Raw genomic sequence first — 22,416 nt, 5'->3', positions numbered from 1 at the left:
CATGAAGACTGAGATAGAGAAACTGGCAGCAGACGAAGCACCGGTAACAGCGTGCGTCTTGGTAGGAGGGTGCATGTCAGATTGGAATTTCAAGCAACGACGCTACAATGGAAGACACAGCGACAGATTGGAGTGGGAAGAGAATGGGATGGACGTAATGGGAAGAGGTGTAGTTGAGGGAACGGAGGTGGGTGTTAGAAGAGATGGAGAAAGCGGACCTGCCTCCATGCTGATCGAGATGTTCGTTGCGCGCTTAATCCCATCTCCCCCAACCATGCTTTTCTCTCGTGCGAAGCTTCCTTCAGTGCTCCAGTATCCTATCTGCTGCTGGTTTGAATGTCCATGGGGTAGGAGTACGAGCATCAAAGGGCCGCCGCACACGCCGTTTACGTTCAACGGGGCTCACCGAGGCGATTTTTGCGACACTCACGACTCGGTCCAGCAGCCTTGAGTATCTTAAGGCTGATATCTCACATGCCAAAGACTTGAGTGGTGGATATAGATCGGGATGCGTGACACACATCTCCGAGGGACGTCGGATGTGAGCTCTGTTGGCCGCCCGCTGGCCGGATGCTTGCCTCCACCAAGCTCTTTCATGTGAAGAAATCGAATGCTTCAACGCTCCCAATTCGAGGCAGACAACCCGCAAATCAAGGGTTGGACAGCTTCTTCGCCATCAATTTAAATATGTAAGGCAAGGTAGGAGTTCCAATTGAGGGAAGAGCTCGAAGCGGCTTCCTACATACGTCAATATTTACTAGTACCCCTCCCCCACATCTCAACTTGTGCAACTCTTTCAAATACTCGTAGCTCACCCGAGATCCCCTTGTCCGATTGATAGAATCTGCCCTTACGCTCATAGTGTTCAGGAACTGCTTAAAGCTCAGTCGCTTCATCAAAGTCCATCACGTCTCAACCACACTCGAGGCAACAGCAGAAAACTTCCACAATGTCTGAAGGCGTGGGAATGAGCTCTTGCTGTCTCTCAGGCAAAGTCAAGTCCGGCACGCCTCAGGGCACTGAAACCGACATCGCCGGCCTGAACACCTACATCGCGGAGCCCAAGGACGGCTCCAAGGCCAAAACCGTCATCTTCCTCGTCGACAGTATGCCCTCCCACCTCCCCCAAACTCTCAACTCTCCCAACCAGCCCCAGGAACACCTTCTTCATTACCTTCTACGCTACTAACCTTCCTCCAGTCTTCGGCTGGGAATTTCCCAACATCCGCCTCCTCGCCGACCAATACGCCGCCAACGGCTTCTACTGCTACGTACCCGACCTGCACCAGTCCGACTCCCTCCCCATCGAGTTCCTCCAAACCGTCGAGCCGCCGCTCCCGGTGCGCGACTCGATGAGCATGACCGAGAAAGCCGCCTCGAGCGCCAAGATGATGGCGACGCTCGGCCCCTGGCTCATCAAGCACCGCGAAGCCGTCTCCAAGCCGCTCATCGACGGCTTCATCAACACCGTGCGCATGATTCCGGGCACGAACAAGGTCGGCGTTATCGGATTCTGCTGGGGCGGACGGTACGCGATACTAGCGGCCCACGGCTCCGATGAGCCAGGCAAGGGCGTCGATGCGGCTGTGGCGTTCCATCCGTCGCTCGTCGCTATCCCGGGAGACTTTGATCCGGTGAAGAAGCCTTTGAGCTTGGGGCTGGGCACGAAAGATAGCTTGCTGGGCGAGAAGGAGGTCGGGCAGATTCAGGACCTTATGGGGAAGAAGACGGATGTGGAGCATGAGGTCAGGCTGTATGAGGATCAGGTTCATGGGTTTGCGCTTAGGGGTGATTGGAGCAGTGAGAAGGATAAGAAGGCTATGGATGATGCGGAGAAGCAGGGCATGGATTGGTTCAATAAGCATTTGTCGTAAAGGTGCGGTCATCGAAGGGTTGTCTACAATATCCCAGTCACGGGTAATATGTATACACAGAAGAAAACAAGATTCCTGACAACTCCTCGTTCCTGTCATCCAGGGCCCAACTGTGCGTGCGGCTGATTTAAAGGCGCAAACGAGGTCTTGAACTGTGAGCAGACGGAAATCCACACTAGTGTCCTCGTAGTGGTAAAGACACGTTGCTGAGCATCTGCTGCGCCCATGACTCAGACTGAACCGCTCGCCATGCGCGAACAATGATGGAATCACGAGGTGAATGCGGAGTCGACGGTGGTTGTGGAGTATCAGAAGGGATCAATGGTTGAAAAGGCATGCGCGTTCCGGGCCCAGCCGGAGTTCATAGCTTACCATCTACCGCTTTGGGGTTGCGCTCTCGTAACATAAGTCACGATGCAATACAAAGCTTCCTTGAAAGAGGCAGCGGGACCACGGTGGCTCCAAACTGTATATGCAGCTCTCCAACCCCTCTAATGATATTACCATATAATGTGTCACGCCGCAGGTGCCGGAGACTTTTACGGCAAAAGTGTAGAACCAGTACCCCGGTCTTGCCGAGTCGAAGGGCGCGCAGCGGTGGCAGAAAAGGACCCTCTAAGTACTTAAAGCCGCGTTCAGCCGCCGCTCACTTATCGCCATCACAAACTGACATCAAACTATCACAACTTCACAATGGGCAGCATAGGAACGTCAATGGTTCAGCAAAAGAGGTGTTGGAGGGAAACACCTCTAGTGGAATCATACGCGCTGTCAAAGGCCGCAGGGTGGTAAGCCAACGCCCTATCAATTATCCCGCACAGCTCCTCCCTCCAAAGGGTCTCTAAACCGTAGAAGTAGAATCTTCCTCAAGCTGGAGAACCTCCAACCCAGCGGCTCCTTCAAGTCGCGCGGCATCGGCAACCTCATGCTGTCGCACCTCTCCAAAGCCGCCAACGCGTCCAAGATCCACTTCTACTCTTCGTCGGGTGGAAACGCAGGCCTCGCATGTGTGCACGCTGCGCGCACGCTGCAGCATCCGGCCACAGTTGTTGTCCCGCTCTCGACCAAGCCGCTAATGATTGCGAGGCTCAAAGCTGCCGGCGCCCATGACGTCATCCAGCACGGCGCCAGCTGGAAAGAAGCAGATGCCTACCTCCGCGAGGTTGTAATGATGGAAGACGAGGGGGGCGTGTACATCCCCCCATTCGACCATCCGGAAATCTGGAATGGCAATGCTACCCTGGTGTCCGAGATAGGCTATCAGTTGGATGGCGAGAAGCCTGATGCACTGATCTGCAGCGTCGGCGGTGGTGGCCTGTTCTCCGGACTCATGCAAGGTCTCGACGAGATGGGTTGGTCGGATATGCCGGTCCTGGCGATGGAGACGAAGGGCGCGGAGAGCCTCCATGCTTCTTTGAAGGCCGGGGAACTTGTCACGTTGCCCGGTATATCTTCGCTTGCAACGAGTCTAGGCGCAACAAGAGTGGCGGAAAAGGCCTTCGAGTACGGAAAACGGAACAACGTCAAGAGCGTCGTATTGGAGGACAAAGAGGCGGCCATGGGATGCTGGCGTTTGGCAGATGATGAGGGATTGATGGTTGAGATGGCTTGCGGCGTCAACGTGGCGCTGTGCTATGAAGGCCGGCTACAGAAGGTCCTTGGCCAAGCGCTGAACAAGGAAAGCAAAGTCGTGGTTGTCCTTTGCGGAGGCAGCAACGTCACAGTGGAAATGCTATCGACTTGGAGGAAGGAATTCGGCGCCGTGGAAAGCGAACTACCGCAAAACGACAGCGTACCAAGTGCGCAGAGTGCGCCGAATGGTATCTCCGCCTAGGGACATAGGTTTGCACTCCGACATAGTTGTGGATTAGGCGCTTGATACACTTGACCTGAGGATTAGCGAAGACTCGGATCTGGTATATGCAACGTTTCTGCAGTGCCGTATGAGCATGTTTTAAACGGAGTTTAATGGTTACAGAAAAGTCAATACAGGCATTACTTCCTGAAAAGCAAGGGGAGATATAACTCCGAACAAAATCCTACACCTCGTGTAATGGGTAACCCTCCAAAACTCCAACAATGCGGGTATCTTATGTGATAGCGTAATGGCGTACCGACTTCCAAACATCTTACGCCTCAAGCTTTCCCTATTATGCGGCGGCCGTAGGCTGTTCTAGCAAGTTCTTCTTGTACTCCCAATATCTTGCCCGTATTGGATCGTACTTTGTGGCGAGCAAGTCCAGTGCCTTGATGGCCTCTTCTTTCTGATGTTGTTCCTCGTAGACGTCGGCCAGGAGATCCAGGGCATAACTTGAGCGGACATCATCGGGCGAGTCCGCAGGTGCAAATCCCAAGGCGAAATCCCTCACGTGAGAAACTGGCAGCTCAGCGTAGCGCAAGACGCCACGGAGGTAGTTCCATGGGCTTTGGTTTTGCGGCGCGAGAACAATGGCTTTCTTGGCATATCTAAGACCATTGTCAGTACGGGTGAGTGAGCAGGCAGGAGGCCGGAGAACATCGTACTCAAGCTCACGTTCAATCACATCCTGCTCTTTGTGCGCGCTCGAATCCCGCCCGAAAACGAGGAACCACCGATGATTCCATGCCGAGTTGTTCCTCACGTCTTCTTTAATCATGCCTTCCACAGCTTCTATCTCGCCTTCGTCCCACAGCTCGAACCTCCGCACAAGCCACTGCCGATAGCTCCAGACGTGGTAGTTCTTCGGGTCCTTGGAAAACATCTTCGCGATGAATGCTGTCTCTCCATCTGCCGAGCCTAGCCGGTTGATGATGGTTTGCCGGTGTTGCCAGATCTGGTAGTTCTTCTGATGCTTGAGGGCCGTGTCGTTGAGCCAGTCTATCTCTTTGCGGAGGTCGTAGTTCAGATTGAAGAGGACCTTGGCTCTGTACAGCCTGCCGTGGTTCTTTGTTAGGCTGCGTACTCGATGGTTCGGTTGGAGAGTCCAGCTTACCAGACGGTATAGTGCGCAGGATTCATGTTGATGATATCCTCTGTAAGATCCAACACCCTCTCGCTCATGTCATTGCTCGCCATGACCGCTCGTAGGTAGGACATCGCTTCGCTGTATTCTTCGGTGTAGGCTATTGCAGCCAGCGGATTGGGTCCGCCATCGTTCTGCGGTAGGGGCTCGACATCGCTCCATGCTGGATCCTCTGCGTATTTAGGCATTCTGCTTCCAAGCGCGTTTACGATTGCAGGCGTGTGTTTTCCGGTAAAATTAGTAGAGGAAGTGGTCGAGCGACGAAAGCGCGTCGGCTCTGCGGACTTCGCGACTTCCGTTTCCGGCTATCCCGAGCGCCAAGGCATTCATTCTTCAGTTCAGAAGAACAATGACCATCCTCTGAGGCTTCGTGAAAGGGCCACGACTCTGCTACGGGACTGCACCACGCGACTTAGAATAATTCTTGATACCAGCGGACGTGCATTGGTATGGCCACAATGTCAAGTGGTGGATTGCCCTCTACAGTAGGCCGTTCCCTCAGTCGAGGCCGTCTTCCAGCGGCACCTACGCGATTCACGATTGTTTCAAACGACGCTTGCTTTGTCTGTCCGTCTGTTAGAACATCTAATGATCGGCTATGGTAGGTTAGCAAAAGTGGCAGCACGCCAGGACATGGCAGCCGTGCCATGAGGCTACATTCTCTCAGTCCATCTACTGTCGTGATCGCAAGCGCTCCACGAATACCCATACCATTGCTTCCTTTGCAGCTGAAGAAGAGCACTTTGGGCCATCTTGGGTTACGCTACAGCTGCCTTGTCACGTTGATCGCTTCTATTGAATATCACGTGCCAACCGAAAGGCGGCGGCCAGTTTCATACCAGATGGCAACAAGGATAGCGGCAGCCCTCCCAAGGTTGATAGAAGCACATCAAGCTCTCAGCTACCGATTTCACCGGCTTCTCGTATTGCTTTCCAAGGGAGCCTAGAGTGGCCTCCGAGCGAGCGGTAATAGAACGCAATGAAATCAACGGAGACGTTGTACTGGTACGTGTGACGGATTTCAACAAACGATGCCGGTTCCAGAAGGCTGTGGACGATTTCCAGGCCCGCCGTACAGAGTCCGAGGCCGCATTGAGGTTCACACTTCCGGCGAGATGACAATCATCGACCGGTATCCCATCTCCAGATCACACTTTTGTGTAGTCAGGGTGTCCATTAGACGGTCGGTCCTCGTCCAAGGCCTCCGGACCGACGGACTAGCTAAGATAGGCTAGCGGACCTACAGACTAGCTAAATAAGGCTAAGCGGACCGACCGACTAGACTAGACGAAGTAGATCACTAAGAGGTAAATCTAAGCTAAAAGTAGGTAAGATGTACTAGCTACGGCTAGCTTAGGCTTATCTTATCGCCACGTGACTAAAGCTAGCCCTATACTCATCCTAGCTCTACACTAAGTTATACCAAGACTAGTCGGCTAGTCGGACGAGCCCGTCGAGCGGCTTCGGACCGACAGACTAAGCTTAGCGACTTAGATCGACAGACTAGGACTAGCGACGCAGTCGGTCGGTCTTGCGCTAACCGGACCGTCTAATGGACACCCTGTGTGTACTCCGTAGTACCTGCTGAGCTAGCCGATTCACCTCTGGAATTGGCAAAGTCATGGATCTTCGAGCCGGCGGGGTTGAGCTCCTCTACTAAGGTGAGTCAAGTTCTTGCTTTGGGCTTTGAATCGAACTGTTTGTTGTTGCAAGTCATTCACTCCAAGTGGCGGAGAACTTTCTAGCTCTCTAGTTGGGACGGCATGCCAAGCGTAGCATTCCTCTGCACCTGTATCCGAACGTCTAAGCCTTGCACTAACTTCCTCACTAGTCTTCAGCTCAGTCATGGAGGGTGGTAGATAAGCGATATATGCGGGCATGTTCAAAGCTTGTCGCCGACGGCGAAGTAATCACACTAATGGAAAAGTAGAGGGTTTACGGGGTCCCTTTTCCGCATGAACCACACGAGGCCATTCAAAGTGATTCCGTGACCGTGCATGACGCCTGGAGTATTCGTTGGAATTTTAGGTCTAAAAGTGGTGCGGAGTCTTTTGTTTGAAGACTTGGGGACTCTAGCACCTGAACAGAATCATTTGCAGAGTCTTTGGATCATTTGATGTGTGAAACTGGAAAGGCCCGATGCAAAGAGGGCATATTGCTCGGTTAGAGCAAGAAAGCGGCGGGGTTTCTTGTCAATATTCGGAGCGGTTGAGCAAGTCACTCGGTTGAACGACTGACAACATCTCATCTTCACTGGCATTTTCTATGTACATGGCTTTACCAAGTTTGTCGAAGCGGCGTCATCCGTGCGGCCAGCTGCGTGCTAATTGTTGTCTTCCCCTACCTTAGCCGTATCCTTCAGTAGGCGCAGGAAGCGCTACAAGCAGCCAAAGCCTTACGCAAGCCGCGGGTTCTTTCCCCACTAGCATGAGTCATCCCCTATCAAATCCTCCTGTATCGTCCACTGGATCGACACAGGACCTAACAACCCGTACTCTTGTGGCGGCGACGATGCGTATCCTGGCTGAACACTGGATGCAGATACACCAACGACCATAGTGGAGTTTGCGGTGGCTTTGATACGATTGAATAGCGTCGTTGTAACCTCAACCATGATAGAGTTCGTCGAGTCGGACCGAAGGAAGCTGGATACGTCTACAACGGGGTTGCTCGGATCAATAGGAGGGAGTTGCTGGCTGTTGATGGATACGCGCATGGTATTCACGACGGGTCCGAGAGACAATATGGCGCCGAGACGTATCCCCGTGGCTGTTGCGGGCACTGCGAACGTCGTATTGTACCTTCCTACGCCGCTCACCGCGTCGAAACCGGGCCCCAGGCTGAACCAGGGCACAAGGGTCTGATTTCTGAAATAGTGCATCGTGATTGCAGTTTCAACCTCGTAAGGGTCTGGCGGCGCATGCCAGTCTTCGATGCTGAGATCCCAAGTGCTTAGATCGGTAGGTGAGGGTGGTGAGGCATCGAAGGACCAGCGCTTGCCCGACACGGATATGATCTCTGCGGGACCAATGATGTTTGCGTAGATCTGCCCGCCTTGCGAGGAGCCGAGAGAAGCCACAGCGCCGCTGAAGCTGGATATAGCACATTTTGGCGCAGATGAACGGCCTTTCCGCGAACTCTCAAAACCAACGATCATTGTCTGATTTGCTTGCAGTCGCAGAGGCATAGTGATTGACGAACCACTTCGAGTATACTGCAACGCCGGTTGGCGTGTTCCGGCCCAGGCGTCATAAATGAATGGTACAGCTCCCGCTTGCGTTGTGAAGCTGGCTTCACAAGAAGCCGCAACGTCTTGATCATTGTAGACAAAAACGTATTCCGATCCATTGGCAAGGTCTGACCTCCAAGCAGTGTATACTGGTCCGCTTGAGCATCGCAACGATGTCCGTGGAAGGATTCCTGCGCCCGCTAATGCACTTGGAACATCTTCTATACTTGCCACCCGATGGACGTTACTACGTGAGAGGATCTCTCTGATGATGGCGAGCACCTCTGCTTGGTCCTCGCTAGCAGCAGACAGGATCTGGTCTGGCGCTGATCCCACGAAGAAGACTGGTAGCCCATCGCCTGCGAGCTTGCGAACGCTTTCAGCGGCCGTCGCGGAGATGACGGTCTGATTCGAAGCGAACACTAGGGCTTTGTAGGCTGGCCCATCGGGGGCGAGAGTGCTTCCGTTCACGATCGCTTCCTGCGCTTGCAGATTATCTGGTCCAAGGTAGTCATACGTGTACCCTGGCCTTTCCGTTAGCGCTCAGATAACTCGGGGGAGACGAGGAAAACCGAGCGACATACCAAGGTCTTGTAGATTTGTCGATGGATAACGATTCGTGACGGTCCAAGGTGCGGTATAAAGGTAGAGAGCAAGGTCAACCCTAGGGACTCCTTTCTGAAGGACAAACTGATTTCTGCCGATGTAGTCCATGGAATCTTTCAGGTGCTGCCAGGCAGGCTGTATACTGTTCCACATATCAGTGAACGCGTAAAAGAACGTTGTGTAACCGGGCCATGTCGTCCCAGCATAGGGTCCAGAGTAGGTCGAACCATGGATTACCATCATGGTGAAGCCTCCAGCGAATGACCTCTTTATGCGAAATAAGAGATCGGGAATGGATAGCGAGTATGGAGGGATCATGACTGCGCCGACCTCCGATGAAATAACGTTCCTGCCAGTAAGATGTGCTGGTCCGCTAAATTGACGATACGCGTCAAGGAGTTCTTGAAATCCTAACGATTCACCTTCCGGAGCATCAACGAGAGGAATGTCGCTAAGCTATCAAAAGTCAGACAACAATCAGCCACGGTACTCCAATAGGACTACATATTCCCAGGGGGCAACGCTCACCATCTGGAGTGGGAGATTGTAAGCGGGTTGGTGTGAGTACTCGACACCTTTCGAGTGAGACCATTCGCTGAATTGCCTGAGATACTCCTGATATCCTTCGTTGAGAGTGGTTCGATAGTCAATGTTATATGTCTCATCGACAGTGAGGTTGCCGTATGAATATTGTTCTGGATACACCGGTATGCCTGGTCCCCAGCTGTTGGCCGGGACATAGAGTAATGGGAGGTATTTGGTCAGGCTGTAACCTCGAGCTTCTTCAAACCGCTGCAGGAAACCCGGCGTCCAGTAAAGGGTTGCTAACATTTCTATGCTATCTTCCCAAGCTGCATCGATTTAGCAAGGTCAGGCTCAAGGCAATGGAAAAATGACATACCATACTGTCCTACCGAGCGTAGTAAACTCTGAATATCTGCGTCAAAGAGAACGTACTGATCTAGGAAATCTGTGGTGCGGCTGCCGCCCGTCCTACTGAAATGATCCACGGTCCAAGATCCGTTCCCGATGAAATCGGTAGCATTCTCTCCGCCATCAACTGATCTTTGATTGGTGTATTTCTCCCAAAAGGTAAAGATTCTCCAAGTGGTATTTCCTGACGGAGCAGTCCAATACAAGGAGCCGTCCGTGACGGAATCCGTGAGGTCAACGGCGGAATCACCGTTAAGCTGCACCATGGACCTTGGAACGTCGCCCAAGAAGGGAAAGGTCACATTGGTGATGTATGCTACCTAGATCAGCCAATTTCACCACTATCAAAATATCCTTCTCACATGAAACAAACTCTACCGCAATGACAGCGGTGAGGTTAGGCGTCCCGAACTGCTCCAGTGTATGTATAAATCCTAGGCCTGAAAGGAGCAAAGGACTGAGCGGCTCCGGTGGCGGTACCGGACCGTTGAAAGTGTCACCGGAAGCAATTGATGCATTGCCGGCCAACTACCCCGTTAGTGAGCGGAAATTCGTGACTCTGCACGAAGACGGAGCTTTACCAAGTGGACAGCAAGGCCTGGCGTCTCTGGCATCGAGGGCACTCCTTGACCCTGGTTTGCCCCTACTGAAAAGTCCATTAGAATTCTGTTGTCTTGCGCTGCCTGCAAGGCGCCTTTAAAGATCTCGTTGAAAGCAGGAGTGCCAAATCCATATGTCGCCCAGTCGGGTAAGGGCACTGCGGAGTTGTCTCGAAAACCATAAAGGTAGAAGGGTAAGAACTCGAGGCCGCCGGCGCCAACTGAGGATATATTGGCAATGTCACTAGCAACAACGTCGAGTGGTACGCTGGCATCTGGCAGCCTGAGTCAAGGTCAGCATAAGGTAGAACTTCCCGTTCCACTCAGTGGACTCGAACACCAGGCTCAGGAGCACGAGGAGCGTCTTCAGTCCCATGGTTCTAGGTCTGCGTACCAATACCGGAATTTGGCTCGATACTGCACAGGTGGGTTCTGAAACTCAAGGTCGCGTCCATGCGCCCCGGTAGAACCAGCATCGACTAGTGAGGGCCATTTTGCAAAGGCGGCAAGCGCCAGTAGCCCAGAAGTCCACATAATGGTAGTTTCTGGTGTATGGATGGACCAAGTAACAACAATGCACCGCCAGCTAAGGCTTGAGTACTGCTGCAGAAAGGATCCATGGCGGCGGAGAAGGTCGACGAGGTTAATAAGATCTTTTCACCCCTCAGACGTATCGACTACCCCAGATTCTGGTCGGCTGCTCCCGCCTCCACATCCCGGTCCCAGCATCGCGTTTCCCTGTCCCGATCTGTCGGTTCCCGGCTCTCTTTCCCCCGAGCCGGCGGGACACTCAGCAAGCAAAGCGAACTTTGACGCGAATCGATCGCTCTCGGCCTCTACACCTCACAGCATTGGATGTGACCATTCACCCGAGTGACAAAAGTCGCCGGACTCGAAAACGCACGCACTGGTAGGGTACTGCGTTGACTGTCGATTGAAGGCTTCATGGTGAAATACGATAGTAGAGTCAAGTCAGGGGGTTATGCGTAAGGCGACGCATATAACCTCATAAGCGCGTTGAAGCCATAACTAGAAGTGAAACGGTCACAATAAAGATCTTTATAAACGTGGTGAACGTGGATAAGTTTCGGCAATTTGCGAGTCCGGCCATTTCTGTTATCCGCGTGCCATTGTAATCTAGTGTAAATATGGACGCAGGACGGGGAGCGCGTGTCTCAGGGAGGGGTCACTGACACTCAAAGACGATGTAGCGTACATACCTCAGCGGAAGAAGGGTCTCCTCAAAACGCGAGACCCCTATATCAAATAGCCGAATCTGAAAGACACCGTCGAGTTCGATATACCCGTGGAATGTGGGTGGTAACGGCCAGGTGCAGGATCGAATAGCATAGCGCTGCTCGCGTGTACCTTGTTGTTATGTTCAGCTACCTTCGCCGCCAGCCGGGCTTGAGTGCAGACTCCTGAGAGAGTTTTCCGCGATTCCTGACCGCAAGCTCTGGGGATCAAGAAGTTGAATCGGGATGCAAAACTCCGTAGACCAGCGTTTACGGACGGGAGCGGAGCGGAGGCAATCCGCATGATGATGCATAAGCGGTGCGTTCTTGTGTAAGAAGCTAGGTCGTTGGGGCCAGACAGTTCTTGGCAAGACGTGGATGATCTTGACGGTAGCATGTCCACTCCTTGCCTGATCAGTCCTGGGCCTTCCGAATTGGAAAGCCTTAGTTGGATGCTTTACCAGAAGCGGCAGTGCCATCGATCAGCTAGTCTTTGGCTGCAGAATAAGGCCAAGCGAGCGGAATCCCATGTGTCCCGACATTCAAATTCTGCGGTCTGTGTTCATCCTTTGGCGGGATGGGCGATGCGTAAGCTGGTTCGAGTTGAGGTCCATTGCTGGAGATGATGGCGGCAAGACCGACGAGACAACTACATCCGTTCGATCGTGGAACATGATGAAGCAGTTGAGTTATCACGGGGCGGGAAAGCTGGCTATCTTGAGATGTGGGAGAAACTCTAGCTGGGACCTGGGATGGCAAGGAGAAGATGCCCAGGTGGTTGAAGCACAAGCGGGTAGCGTCACGCGAGCACGTGTCGCCAAGGCTGCGGCTCATGCCTCACGACGCGGTTGACAAGCGCGGACGGTAGGCGCGAATACATATACCTTAGCAACACCTGGAGTGTTCTGCCTCTCGCTGCCTGAGTAGCTTCCCCGTCTCCAACACAGGAAAGGAACGGTCGCCGCGCGACTCAAAAACTATCCGGACGAGCCGCAGGCTATATACGCGAATCATGGCAACCGATGCTACATCACATTCAATCAAGCGTTCGAGGTCCGAGATGGAAGAGACCATGACAGCGAACAGCACCGGCGATGCGCAGGACGACGGTAGACAATGCCTCCAAGCTCCATCACCCCAGCCTTGTCCTGAGCTGATTGAATCTTCAGCAGACACCTCTTCCGAAGACGATGACTTCGGACCCGCTCTTCCCTCTACTGCACCTAAGAAGAAGCGCCGCAAGCTACCATACGAAAAGCTCTACGTCGCAGCCTTACCGGCTTCTACCCAATACTCGAAGTCGCTGATGCATAAGGATCAGCTGTGTTTTACCACTTTTACTCCATACACCGACTTCCTCATTACAGCCTCTGTGGATGGCGTTGTGAAGTTCTGGAAGAAGACTTTCGGAGCGATAGACTTTGTCAAGGAGTTCAGAGCGCACAACGGCGAGATCAAGAGCACTAGCATCAGTACAGACGGGAGGAGTTTCGCAACAGCAGGCGCTGACAAGACCGTCAAGATTTTCGATGTGATCACTTTTGACCTCCTGGCCATACTCACGCTGGATGCGACACCGAAGTCTGTATGCTGGGTGCATAATCGGGGGGCTTCGCTGCCTCTGTTAGCCGTGTCTTTCGAGGATTCTCCGTTAATTCGGGTGTACGATGGACGGGGGGAGAACCAGGAACCATTGCACACGCTCAAGAGCCTGCATCGGAGGCCAGTGACGCTCATGGCATACAACAATGAGTATGACTGCGTTGTGTCGGCGGATGAAGGCGGCATGCTGGAGTATTGGCGCCCGAGTGGAACGTATGAGAAGCCTGACAATGTCTTCGCGATGAAGAGCTCAACAAATCTCTTCGAATTCAAGAAGGCAAAATCTGTACCGACCTCCATCACCATGTCCCCAACCGGTTCCCAGTTCGCGACATTCTCCTTCCCGGACCGGCAAGTGCGGGTCTTTGACTTCGCGTCCGGCAAGTTGCACCGGACGTACGACGAGTCTCTCAGCACCATCACCGACATGCAGCAGGCCGGCACAGCGCTGCAGAGGCTAGAGGATGTTGAGTTCGGCCGGAGAATAGCCGTTGAGCGCGAGATAGAACATCCCGCCTTACGGAGCAGGATCAACGTCATCTTCGACGAGACTGGAAATTTCATCCTTTACGGTTCCATTCTTGGGACCAAAGTCGTTAATACGCTCACCAATCGGGTAGTCAAGGTATACGGAAGAGAGGAGCCCTTCAGACCCCTGAATCTTGCGTTGTACCAAGGACAGCCAGAGAAGAAGGGAGTGACGACCGTGGAGATGGCTGCCAGCGACAACCCGTTGCTCCAGGAGGCTGAAGCCCGAGATGCCATGCTCGTGGCCACAGGTTCCGGCAAAGTTCGCTTCTACATGTTCACCAACGAGCAAGAGTAAGCCGAACATACTTTTGTATCAGGGCAGTCACATTAACTTCTACGCAGCATCAGTAAATCTGGACGTGACATTCAGAACGAGAAGCCGCGTAATATCAACAACCGTCAACAAGCTGAGGCGAAGCCAGCAGAGAGCGCTTCGTCTGCCATTATTCACACGACGTATGGCGACATACATGTTCGGCTCTTCCCGGATGCCGCCCCGAAGGCAGTAGAGAACTTCGTCACGCACGCCAAGAACGGCTACTATAACAACATTATCTTTCATCGCGTCATTCGAAAGTTCATGATCCAGGTACGCGTCCGTGGACCCCGCTAAACGTATCAATACTGACAGAAGTAGACCGGCGATCCCCTCGGCGACGGTACCGGTGGTGAGAGCATCTGGGGGAAAGAGTTCGAGGATGAGTTCTCAACGCTGAAGCACGACAAGCCGTACACGGTCAGCATGGCAAACGCCGGTCCAAACACCAACGGCTCGCAGTTCTTTATCACGACCGAGAAGACGCCTTGGCTTGACAATAAGCACACGATCTTCGGCAGAGCCATCCAAGGTTTGGATGTTGTCCACAGGATAGAGAACACAAGGGTCTACAAGGAGAAACCTGAGGAGGATATCAAGATTATCAATATATCGATTCCGTAGTGAATAAGCTGCGGCTATCTCTGAGGTTTCTACAAGCTCTATATCTCGGTCAGAGTGCCAGCCTCTTCATCTGCCCTCACTCTACAAACCAATGGCTTCTGCACAAAGCGCGCCTTGATGGTAGCCACAGTTAAAGTCCACTGCAGAGCAATAACGAGCCACCTTGGACTGGCATATTAGTCTCCGTTGTCGGGATTCTCGTTGACTGCGCGTGCTTACCCAGTAAAAGCAATCCTGTTCGAAGCCTTCTTGTCTCCGCTGCACAGACCATATACGGCGCAATTTGCAGAGCTGGGCGCATCTGCTGAGCGGATCTCCCCGCTACATGCCCAACGAGGCCTTGATGAGCTTCTCGTAGTCGATGACTGCCCTTTCCAACTCCTTCACCTCTAGTCCCTCGTTCGGCCCGTGCGCAACTAAGATGCTGCCTGGCCCATACAGATACCTTTTATGGCTTCCCTTCAGGTTCGGTATATCCGTACCGTAGTTCACCGTGATGCACTCGAAGCCCTTGACATCGCAATCGATATCCACAGGCCCATATCCCTCACTCCCCCACACCACCTCCAATCTGCCCCCCCTTCCCTCCGCCGCCTTCTTCACCCCCGCCAACGCATCCTCAACCGCCTTCCTTGAATCCGCCGGCGTCCCGCCCGCAACCCTCACCGCAATGTTCGCCTCCGCCTTCTCCGCAACCACATTCGCCGCAACTCCGCCCTCAATCGTCCCAATGTTAAGAGTCGTGTTGCCGTACTTCTCCGAGCTCGGCAACCGCCTCCCATCCGCCATCTTTCTCAAGATCGCCAGCGCTTCAATCAGCACATCGTTCGCGCTGACGCCCAACCACGGATACCCGGAATGCGCCGCCTTGCCCGCCACCTTGACCCTGAACCCCAGGTTACCCTTATGCCCGCTCGCTAGTTTCCCTTCTGTCGGTTCGCCGAAGATAACGGTGCTGTAGTTGTGGCCGCTGCCAGCTAGAGTATTTGAGAAGGCGCGCATGCCATCGCCGCCGGTCTCTTCGCCGACGACGAAGAGGAGCGAGAGCGCATCGGAAGGGAAAGAAAGAGACTTGTCGGAGAGTAGCTTGCGGACTGCGATTATCTGGGCTGCGACGCAGGCTTTGGCGTCGACGGTGCCGCGGCCGGAGATGCGGGCGGGGTGGGCGTGGGTGGGGGGGGGGTGGGTGTAGGGTATGAAGGGGGGCACCTGGGGTGTTGTCAGAGCTCTCGCTTCGCTGCTGGGTGGGAGGGAGCTATACGGTGTCGATATGGCTTGTCAGGAGCGTCTTCGTATACTTGTTCTTTCCGGTATAGGCGAGGACGTTGAAGCGCTTGTGGGACACTTCCTGTCGCTCAACTGTGAAATGCTTGGACTCGAGGTAGTCAACCAGTGCTTGACCTGCTTCATACTCATTGCCGGTAATGGACTCGAAGGAAACTAGCTCGCGGTGCAGGCTGAGGAGGTCGCGGGAAGAGGCGCCGGAGAGCACTGGAACAGCTTCTTGTTCCGATGGTTCGCGGAGAGGGAGCTGTTGGGCGTGGCTGAAGGTCGTGATGGCTAACAGCAACGCTGAGAGGTAATTTAGCAGCATGTTTCGAGGTTTGGGTGCGACGAGCGCAAACCAATGGCTCGTGGAGGGCGAGTAATTACGAAGTAGTTTGGATGCGAAGAGTAAATCTCGAGTGCTAGGGAGCTTGGCAGGATGACGCAAGCGGGAGCATTTGGATGATCCCGCCCAACATCATGGCAACGTTTAAGTCTATCATAGATTAACATCATTTACGGTAACAGCATCGTTTCACACATCAGATGTGTTCGTCCATCCGCACGTCGTGGAGGGATGCCGAAGAGTTCTAAGGCCTTAGTGGTGATGGACCAACTAAGCGGCGACCTTATTGTTTAGCGGCAATAGGAGAGGGAGGCCACTGAAGGGGCCGTTCCAGATGTTTCATTCATGCTTGGCTTAATATTGATACCTCCTCAGTGTCCTATTTCACTTAGGGTTTACCTGGCCCCACGCACAACAGAGGCGCCATCGCCGAGATATCAACCGGGGACAACCCAGGCGTATCCATCTCAATATCGTTACTCCTACCCCTTCTCTCCCATGGCTCTTCGGCGCTTTCACGCATCCGCCGATGCACCGTCCAAAAGTCCTTCATCTTTGTGCTCTCATTCCTCCTCGTCAGACTTCTTCCCCTCCTACTGACCCCCAACATCACAACAAACACTATCCGCTGCATTACTAGACACGCAGTCACCAGGCCAGGGTATATCGTCTCGGCGTTGTGCTTCCGCACTGGATCTGGGTCCAGCAACACAACTGCGCGCGCCAGACCTCGAGAATATACCCCGCTCCAGCACCAGCATGAGTTGAAAAGACCGCTGCTGGAGTGGAACATCATCGCCAGCACAGGAAGAGTGATGAGGGTGTCCTTCGCGGTAGTGAGACACCAGTGGTAGACACCGGTCATGAACCGAAAAGAGAGGGAAGTGCATGCGCAGCTAAGAAGCCATACGGCGAAGATGCCGAAGAGTGGAAGTGACGACACGTCGGGCCGACCGTTGGCGTGAACCAGATGATGAAGAAGGCAATGGTGAGCGCGATGATTAGGGGGTTGTTACGAGGCTGACGAGCGCCACGGGTCTTCTCTCACGATGTTTAGGGCTCTGCGAAATTTACCAACACCGCGATGTAACCAACCACTACAGATGATGTTGAGTTTGAAGCCTCAGACAGCTAACCGAAAGCTGAGAGCCTTGTTTTCCTTCGCCCATGAGCCTTGTAATCACTCTAGAGTCGGTGGTAAAGGTAGTAATTAGGAGTTTGTGATGTAGGTACTCTTCTGAGTCCCGCAACTGTGTCGACAACGTGCGGAGCACGAAGGGCGAGGCGGAGGGCGGTTGTTATTTGCATCGACCGAAGTCAAAGCAGAACAGTATCAGAGTCAGCCATGCACGGGCCGGAGAGCCTCTCCCTGTTAGCCTCGTACTATTTTGCCTCAAAAACATACAAAGAGTACAACGCTAGCAGGCAGGGCTTATTGGCCCGCACATAGCTGACTATTATAGACTAAAGAGGGCGACACTTGGGCCCGTGGAAGGGGCGGGAATGGCGGAAAGTTGGTTTCGACCATAGATTGTCTAGTGAGAGCTTCAGAGAGCTCATGGGGTACTCGACGTCAAGCTCAACAACTGGCCCTTTTCAGGAGGGTTCGAATATCTTTTCAACCGGTGGAAGGCGGCTGGCGTCAACTCCAGTTGGACGGAATCCGCGGGTGACGGCTTACTCTGTAATTTGTGCTCACCTGCAACGTCGTCAGTGATGTTAACGTGACAGACGCGTGGGATCGTCTGTTCGCCACCGACCGGCTGGGAAGCTTCTTAGTGTCGCTACACACATGCGTCTGGATGTCCTGATCAGCTAGGGCATTGTGTATGCAGGTGTGGTAATCCCTGATACTGCCGTCAACTCCATTACCTTGTCTCCCTTCATTGGGCTGCGGAGGACGCGGCACTTAGACCCCACGCTTCGAGTGTAACACTTGACGACGCCTAGCCATGTAGGGCAATTCAGAGGGATACTGCGACCCGCTAACAAAAAGGCATAGGCGTTGGACATGGGATCGCCGAACGGTGGGTCCGTGGTGTGTCTCGGTAAGTGACAAATAGGAACGCAGGGCAGCCGTCCCGATCTCCATGATCGAAAGCTTACTCGGTCCGGACGCCGGGTTAGAGGTTGCGCCATGTTAGCCGTTAGCCGAGCGCAGCCTTCTGGGCGCCAGTATACCGTCCTAGCGAACGCTAACGGCCAAACATCATGGAATGGACGGAACAGGAGCTTTGGAACAACTGGGTTGTGCCGTGTTATGGAAGTGGTGCGTAGTTAGTTGTAAGAGACAAGAGCTTGGATAGATGTGTTTACCCACTGCAGAAGGTGATCCAAAAGAGTACGTTAGATGGGGCCTAAGGGGCGCGCTCTTGAACACGCCCATTCCACCACGCTCATAGCTAGACCTGTTTTGTTCCGCATTGCAGGTGATGTAGTGTCCCTCCCTGCAGATCAATCACGGAAGTCCCCGTAAACCACTCAGGAAATAGGGTGTGGTGGTGGAGAAATAACCAATCGCTCGATCTACCGGGAGGCTAGGCCTACGATCTACAGCTAGCGACACTACCTCAATCAGCCTCATGAACTCCGCAAGGAAACTGCTGAGGAAGAATCTCCCGTATTTCTCAATTAGTGTACTCTTTCCTCCTGTGAGGATAATCAGGGAGGCTGCCAGAGTATCAGGGAGTACAGTACGCAGCAGCTGTGGCTACGTCATCCCACTGAGGAATTCCACTAGAACACGTATCAAAGAATTCTAAAAATCGGTAGATGCGTCCTTTAATTCGCCCCTTTCGACATCCGTCTCATACTCGACTGTCAGTGAAACTGCCTAAGGCCTTCACTATGACCCTCTCAATTCTATCGGGGGATCAGGTCTGTCCCAGTTGTGGACTACAGTCGCAGGGGTGCTGTCACTGCTGTGTGCGGCAAATAGCATCACAGCCTCTAGCATCCGAACTACACTGGGAGAGCCGTTTGCCACGACCCTGATCGGTTTGGCGTTTTTTCTCTACTGTTCTACCCATGCAGCAGGTAGCGTTGAATCCAGATCGGGTATGCACATTCTCACTTTCCGTACGCCGACACTACCGGCGACGATCGTGCATCTGGTGGAACGGCTTCCATCCAAGATTTGAGCGCCTTTGGTCGAAAGACGTGTATCCCTACTGGAAATATCTTGCCTATGTTTGTCGACGACCAGATCTTCAGTGGGTGTATCTCTCAAACCTCAAAGGCAGATGGCACTGGAAAAAATTTCAAACTTCGAACACCGAAAACAACTACTTCTATCGAGTATGATGCTTGTTCAGCTGGTGGCAAGTTGCGGCTTGGACATCCGTATCTCACTTTGTCTTTCTATGCACACCTTATACTAACTAGGCTCTCATTCAACCTAGTGTATCCAATCTTTGTAAAGGTTCGTTGCACTCAGCTCTGACGAATATGGGCATACTTCTCGCTCATTTCACGTTGCTAGCTTTACTGTCACGTTACATACGGGTTTTCAAATCATTGCGTTAATGCAAATCTTTTTTATGTGTATGAAGTTCCGATCTAGGGATGCTCCAGACAGTCTCGGAGCACGCATCGGTTCTAGCTTCAACATGGTATATCCCTCTAGCTCTCAATAAATGCTTTCATACGCCCTCTTTTACCCACTATGGGGATGCCTCCGAGTATGTAGGAGATATCTTAGACCCTATACCTATTCCGTTCACTTCTGGACAGTCCGCAGGCAATCCAGAATGCTAGCTCCAACAACACAGCTCACTCTCACCTCTTAGACAGTCGCCTTCATACAGGACCCACTATAGTTGCCATCGCGAACATCGAACTTTGGTCCGATGGTTCCCTGTTGATTTGCGACCTCGATCGATATTCTTCTCTGCATTCTAGCATGTGCTTGAGGGAACAGTGCTTGGGTGAAGCATGCCAGGTCTATAAAGAGCCCTTCATCAGCTCCCAATATCATGTTTCGATACATCCCCCAGCAACCATTCTACAATCTCATACATAGATCGAACCTCTAAGCATCTGCCTACTATACAACATGCTCTCTTTAGCCACATTCTGTTGCGGACTTGCACTGGCTGCACTCACTGATGCGCAAATAAGCCTCGGAAGGGCCGCTCCTTTCGGGATAGTCGCGACGACCGCCATAACCAGCACCGGAGCAACAATCGTTGACGGCCAGCTCGGCATCTTCCCCAACGACGAAACTTCCATCACCGGATTCCCACCCGGTATCTCCGGCCCAGTATTTGGCGGCGATGCCACGGCCCAAGCTGCCCGCGACGACGCCACGAGCGCGTACAACGCGTTAGCTGCTTTGACGCCCACGACCTCCCTGACGGGCCAGGATCTTGGAGGCATGACCTTGTTTGCGGGCGTATACAATTTCGCCTCCTCCGGCGGCCTCACCGGCGTACTCACGCTTGACGGCCAAGGCAATCCCAACGCCCTGTTCGTCTTCCAATTCGGATCCACTCTTACGACTGCTTCGGCCTCCCAGGTGGTTCTGATCAACGGTGCCCAGGCCTGCAACGTCTACTGGCAGGTAGGAAGCTCCGCTACACTTGGAACGACGACGAACTTTGCTGGGAACATCTTGGCTTCTGCTTCCATCACTGGCAATGCAGGTGTTACAGTTCAGGGGGGCCTTTACGCACTCACTGCTGCTGTGACGCTGATCCAGGATACAATCAGTGCTCAAGGCAGCTGCGGTGCACCCGTTTCCGCATCGTCAACCACAGCCAGCCCGACAACACTCACGATGATGACATCCACCGCAGCTTATACCACAACACCAGGTATGTCCATTAAGCGACCTTTTCCGACCTTTATTTCCATCACTTTCTCCATTCGGCACCAGGTCCACTTCCCAAGTGCTTGCTGACTAACACCATCTTAGCCTCGACCGTAACGATAACTTCTACTGTCGTTGTCACTGAAAGCGCCAGCCCGGCCAGTACAGTGACAGTAACAGCCAGCGGCACCGTCGCCACCACTACCGTCACAGACACAGTCGCCACCTCTTACACGAAGTGTACATCCACCACCACGAAAACGTCGACCATGTCGACTACAAAGACTGCAAAGGCACCGCAGTGCACCTCTACGGCAAAGGCCGCCGCCAAAGACAAACGCGCGCAGCCAGCGACCAAAACAGTCACCGTCACGTCAACGAAGAAAAACGGTGGCCGACCCACCTCTACTGTCACCAAAGGTAAGGCCAAGTCAACTAAGACGGTCAAGGCGACACACACGTCTACAACGTCCACGTACTGGACGACTAAGACGACGTCCATGACATACACTGCCACCATGACTCCGAAATGCACGACCAGAGCTGTAGCAGTCAGGAGATATCAAAGAATGTAGGGATAGATGGTGGTCATTGAACGGAAGACATAGCAGCGCCGGGTGTAGGATAGCGGGCTTAGTTTCTTATTCGTCTTTTCCTTTCTCTTTCATTGCTAAACAGGGGCTTATTGATGAAAGTACGAGACGGCGCGGAAATACATGCAAGGGTTAGACAATACCAAAAAAAGCTTCAAAGCAGCGATGATGTATTTGCTTCTTCTCCTTTGGATTCGTCCGTTATAATAGATCAAATACAGTCATTACTAGTATTTTTCTTCTTGTGAAGTGAATAATTTAAGCGAACACTAAGTAGATAGACGCATCCGCGCGGCTAACTCCATTAGGAAAAATCTTTCGACGCTCAGAGCGGCTCAGGGCGCTCAGAGCGGGCTCTGAGCGCTCACCCTGTTGACACAAATGCGCGAACTCCATCAACAGCAAACCCAGAAGCTGCAGCAAAATGAAATCGGTAACTAGGTTAAATCAATCCTCTGTAGCGTGCGCATGTTCTTAGATATAAAATACTAAGATAAAAAGTTATAATAGCCCCCAGTCAATATGTTGAAAGCCTGATTATTTACGTTGTGGTTTACTGCTTTCTGGTTATGGAGTCCGCGCATTCTTGTCACCCGTGTGGCGCTCTAGACGTCCAAATCGTCCAAATCGTCCGAATCGTCCACGTCGTGCGCGATAAAAGCCTCACCGCGGAAATCTCGCTATGAAACTCGTGTTTGTCTGATAGCATGCCTCGCTTTACCATCACCACACCCCCTACTAATAAAACAACAAAATTCTTATGAAAATAGAAGACGCACTACAGTTTAATCAGATAGCTCTTCCGTACTTCTTATGGCCTAATATAGGCGGTAGTGTAGATAATGGTTGA

At 52.9% G+C, this 22,416-nt stretch overlaps 7 protein-coding genes across 7 annotated transcripts; 4 read left to right on the top strand and 3 right to left on the bottom strand.

Annotated features, from left to right (window-relative positions):
* Positions 1-949: 949 nt before the first annotated feature.
* Positions 950-1,874, top strand: W97_04250 (uncharacterized protein; the record flags this gene model as incomplete). The annotated part of the gene is made up of 2 exons (XM_007782142.1): positions 950-1,106; positions 1,201-1,874. 2 exons carry the CDS (start codon positions 950-952, stop codon positions 1,872-1,874), a joined length of 831 nt encoding a protein of 276 aa, XP_007780332.1.
* Positions 1,875-2,567: 693 nt separating this feature from the next.
* W97_04249 (uncharacterized protein) lies at positions 2,568-3,708 on the top strand (the record flags this gene model as incomplete). The annotated part of the gene is made up of 2 exons (XM_007782141.1): positions 2,568-2,662; positions 2,730-3,708. The coding sequence occupies 2 exons, from the start codon at positions 2,568-2,570 to the stop codon at positions 3,706-3,708; spliced, it is 1,074 nt and encodes a 357-aa protein (XP_007780331.1).
* A 316-nt stretch (positions 3,709-4,024) lies between these two features.
* W97_04248 (uncharacterized protein) lies at positions 4,025-5,064 on the bottom strand (the record flags this gene model as incomplete). Its single annotated transcript, XM_007782140.1, has 3 exons — positions 4,025-4,340; positions 4,398-4,787; positions 4,847-5,064. 3 exons carry the CDS (start codon positions 5,062-5,064, stop codon positions 4,025-4,027), a joined length of 924 nt encoding a protein of 307 aa, XP_007780330.1.
* A 2,234-nt stretch (positions 5,065-7,298) lies between these two features.
* On the bottom strand, positions 7,299-10,777 carry W97_04247 (uncharacterized protein; the record flags this gene model as incomplete). Its single annotated transcript, XM_007782139.1, has 7 exons — positions 7,299-8,629; positions 8,690-9,167; positions 9,240-9,562; positions 9,613-9,901; positions 9,987-10,172; positions 10,226-10,526; positions 10,638-10,777. The coding sequence occupies 7 exons, from the start codon at positions 10,775-10,777 to the stop codon at positions 7,299-7,301; spliced, it is 3,048 nt and encodes a 1,015-aa protein (XP_007780329.1).
* Positions 10,778-12,490: 1,713 nt separating this feature from the next.
* On the top strand, positions 12,491-14,551 carry W97_04246 (peptidylprolyl isomerase; the record flags this gene model as incomplete). The annotated part of the gene is made up of 4 exons (XM_007782138.1): positions 12,491-12,587; positions 12,648-13,902; positions 13,954-14,200; positions 14,249-14,551. The coding sequence occupies 4 exons, from the start codon at positions 12,491-12,493 to the stop codon at positions 14,549-14,551; spliced, it is 1,902 nt and encodes a 633-aa protein (XP_007780328.1).
* Positions 14,552-14,872: 321 nt separating this feature from the next.
* W97_04245 (uncharacterized protein) lies at positions 14,873-16,145 on the bottom strand (the record flags this gene model as incomplete). The annotated part of the gene is made up of 2 exons (XM_007782137.1): positions 14,873-15,760; positions 15,813-16,145. The coding sequence occupies 2 exons, from the start codon at positions 16,143-16,145 to the stop codon at positions 14,873-14,875; spliced, it is 1,221 nt and encodes a 406-aa protein (XP_007780327.1).
* Positions 16,146-20,217: 4,072 nt separating this feature from the next.
* W97_04244 (uncharacterized protein) lies at positions 20,218-21,548 on the top strand (the record flags this gene model as incomplete). Its single annotated transcript, XM_007782136.1, has 2 exons — positions 20,218-20,977; positions 21,079-21,548. The coding sequence occupies 2 exons, from the start codon at positions 20,218-20,220 to the stop codon at positions 21,546-21,548; spliced, it is 1,230 nt and encodes a 409-aa protein (XP_007780326.1).
* Positions 21,549-22,416: the final 868 nt, after the last annotated feature.

Source organism: Coniosporium apollinis (genome assembly GCF_000281105.1).
Source record: "Coniosporium apollinis CBS 100218 chromosome Unknown supercont1.18, whole genome shotgun sequence".
NCBI lineage: Eukaryota > Fungi > Ascomycota > Dothideomycetes > Coniosporium > Coniosporium apollinis.
This window is presented reverse-complemented; position numbering and strand designations above follow the sequence as displayed.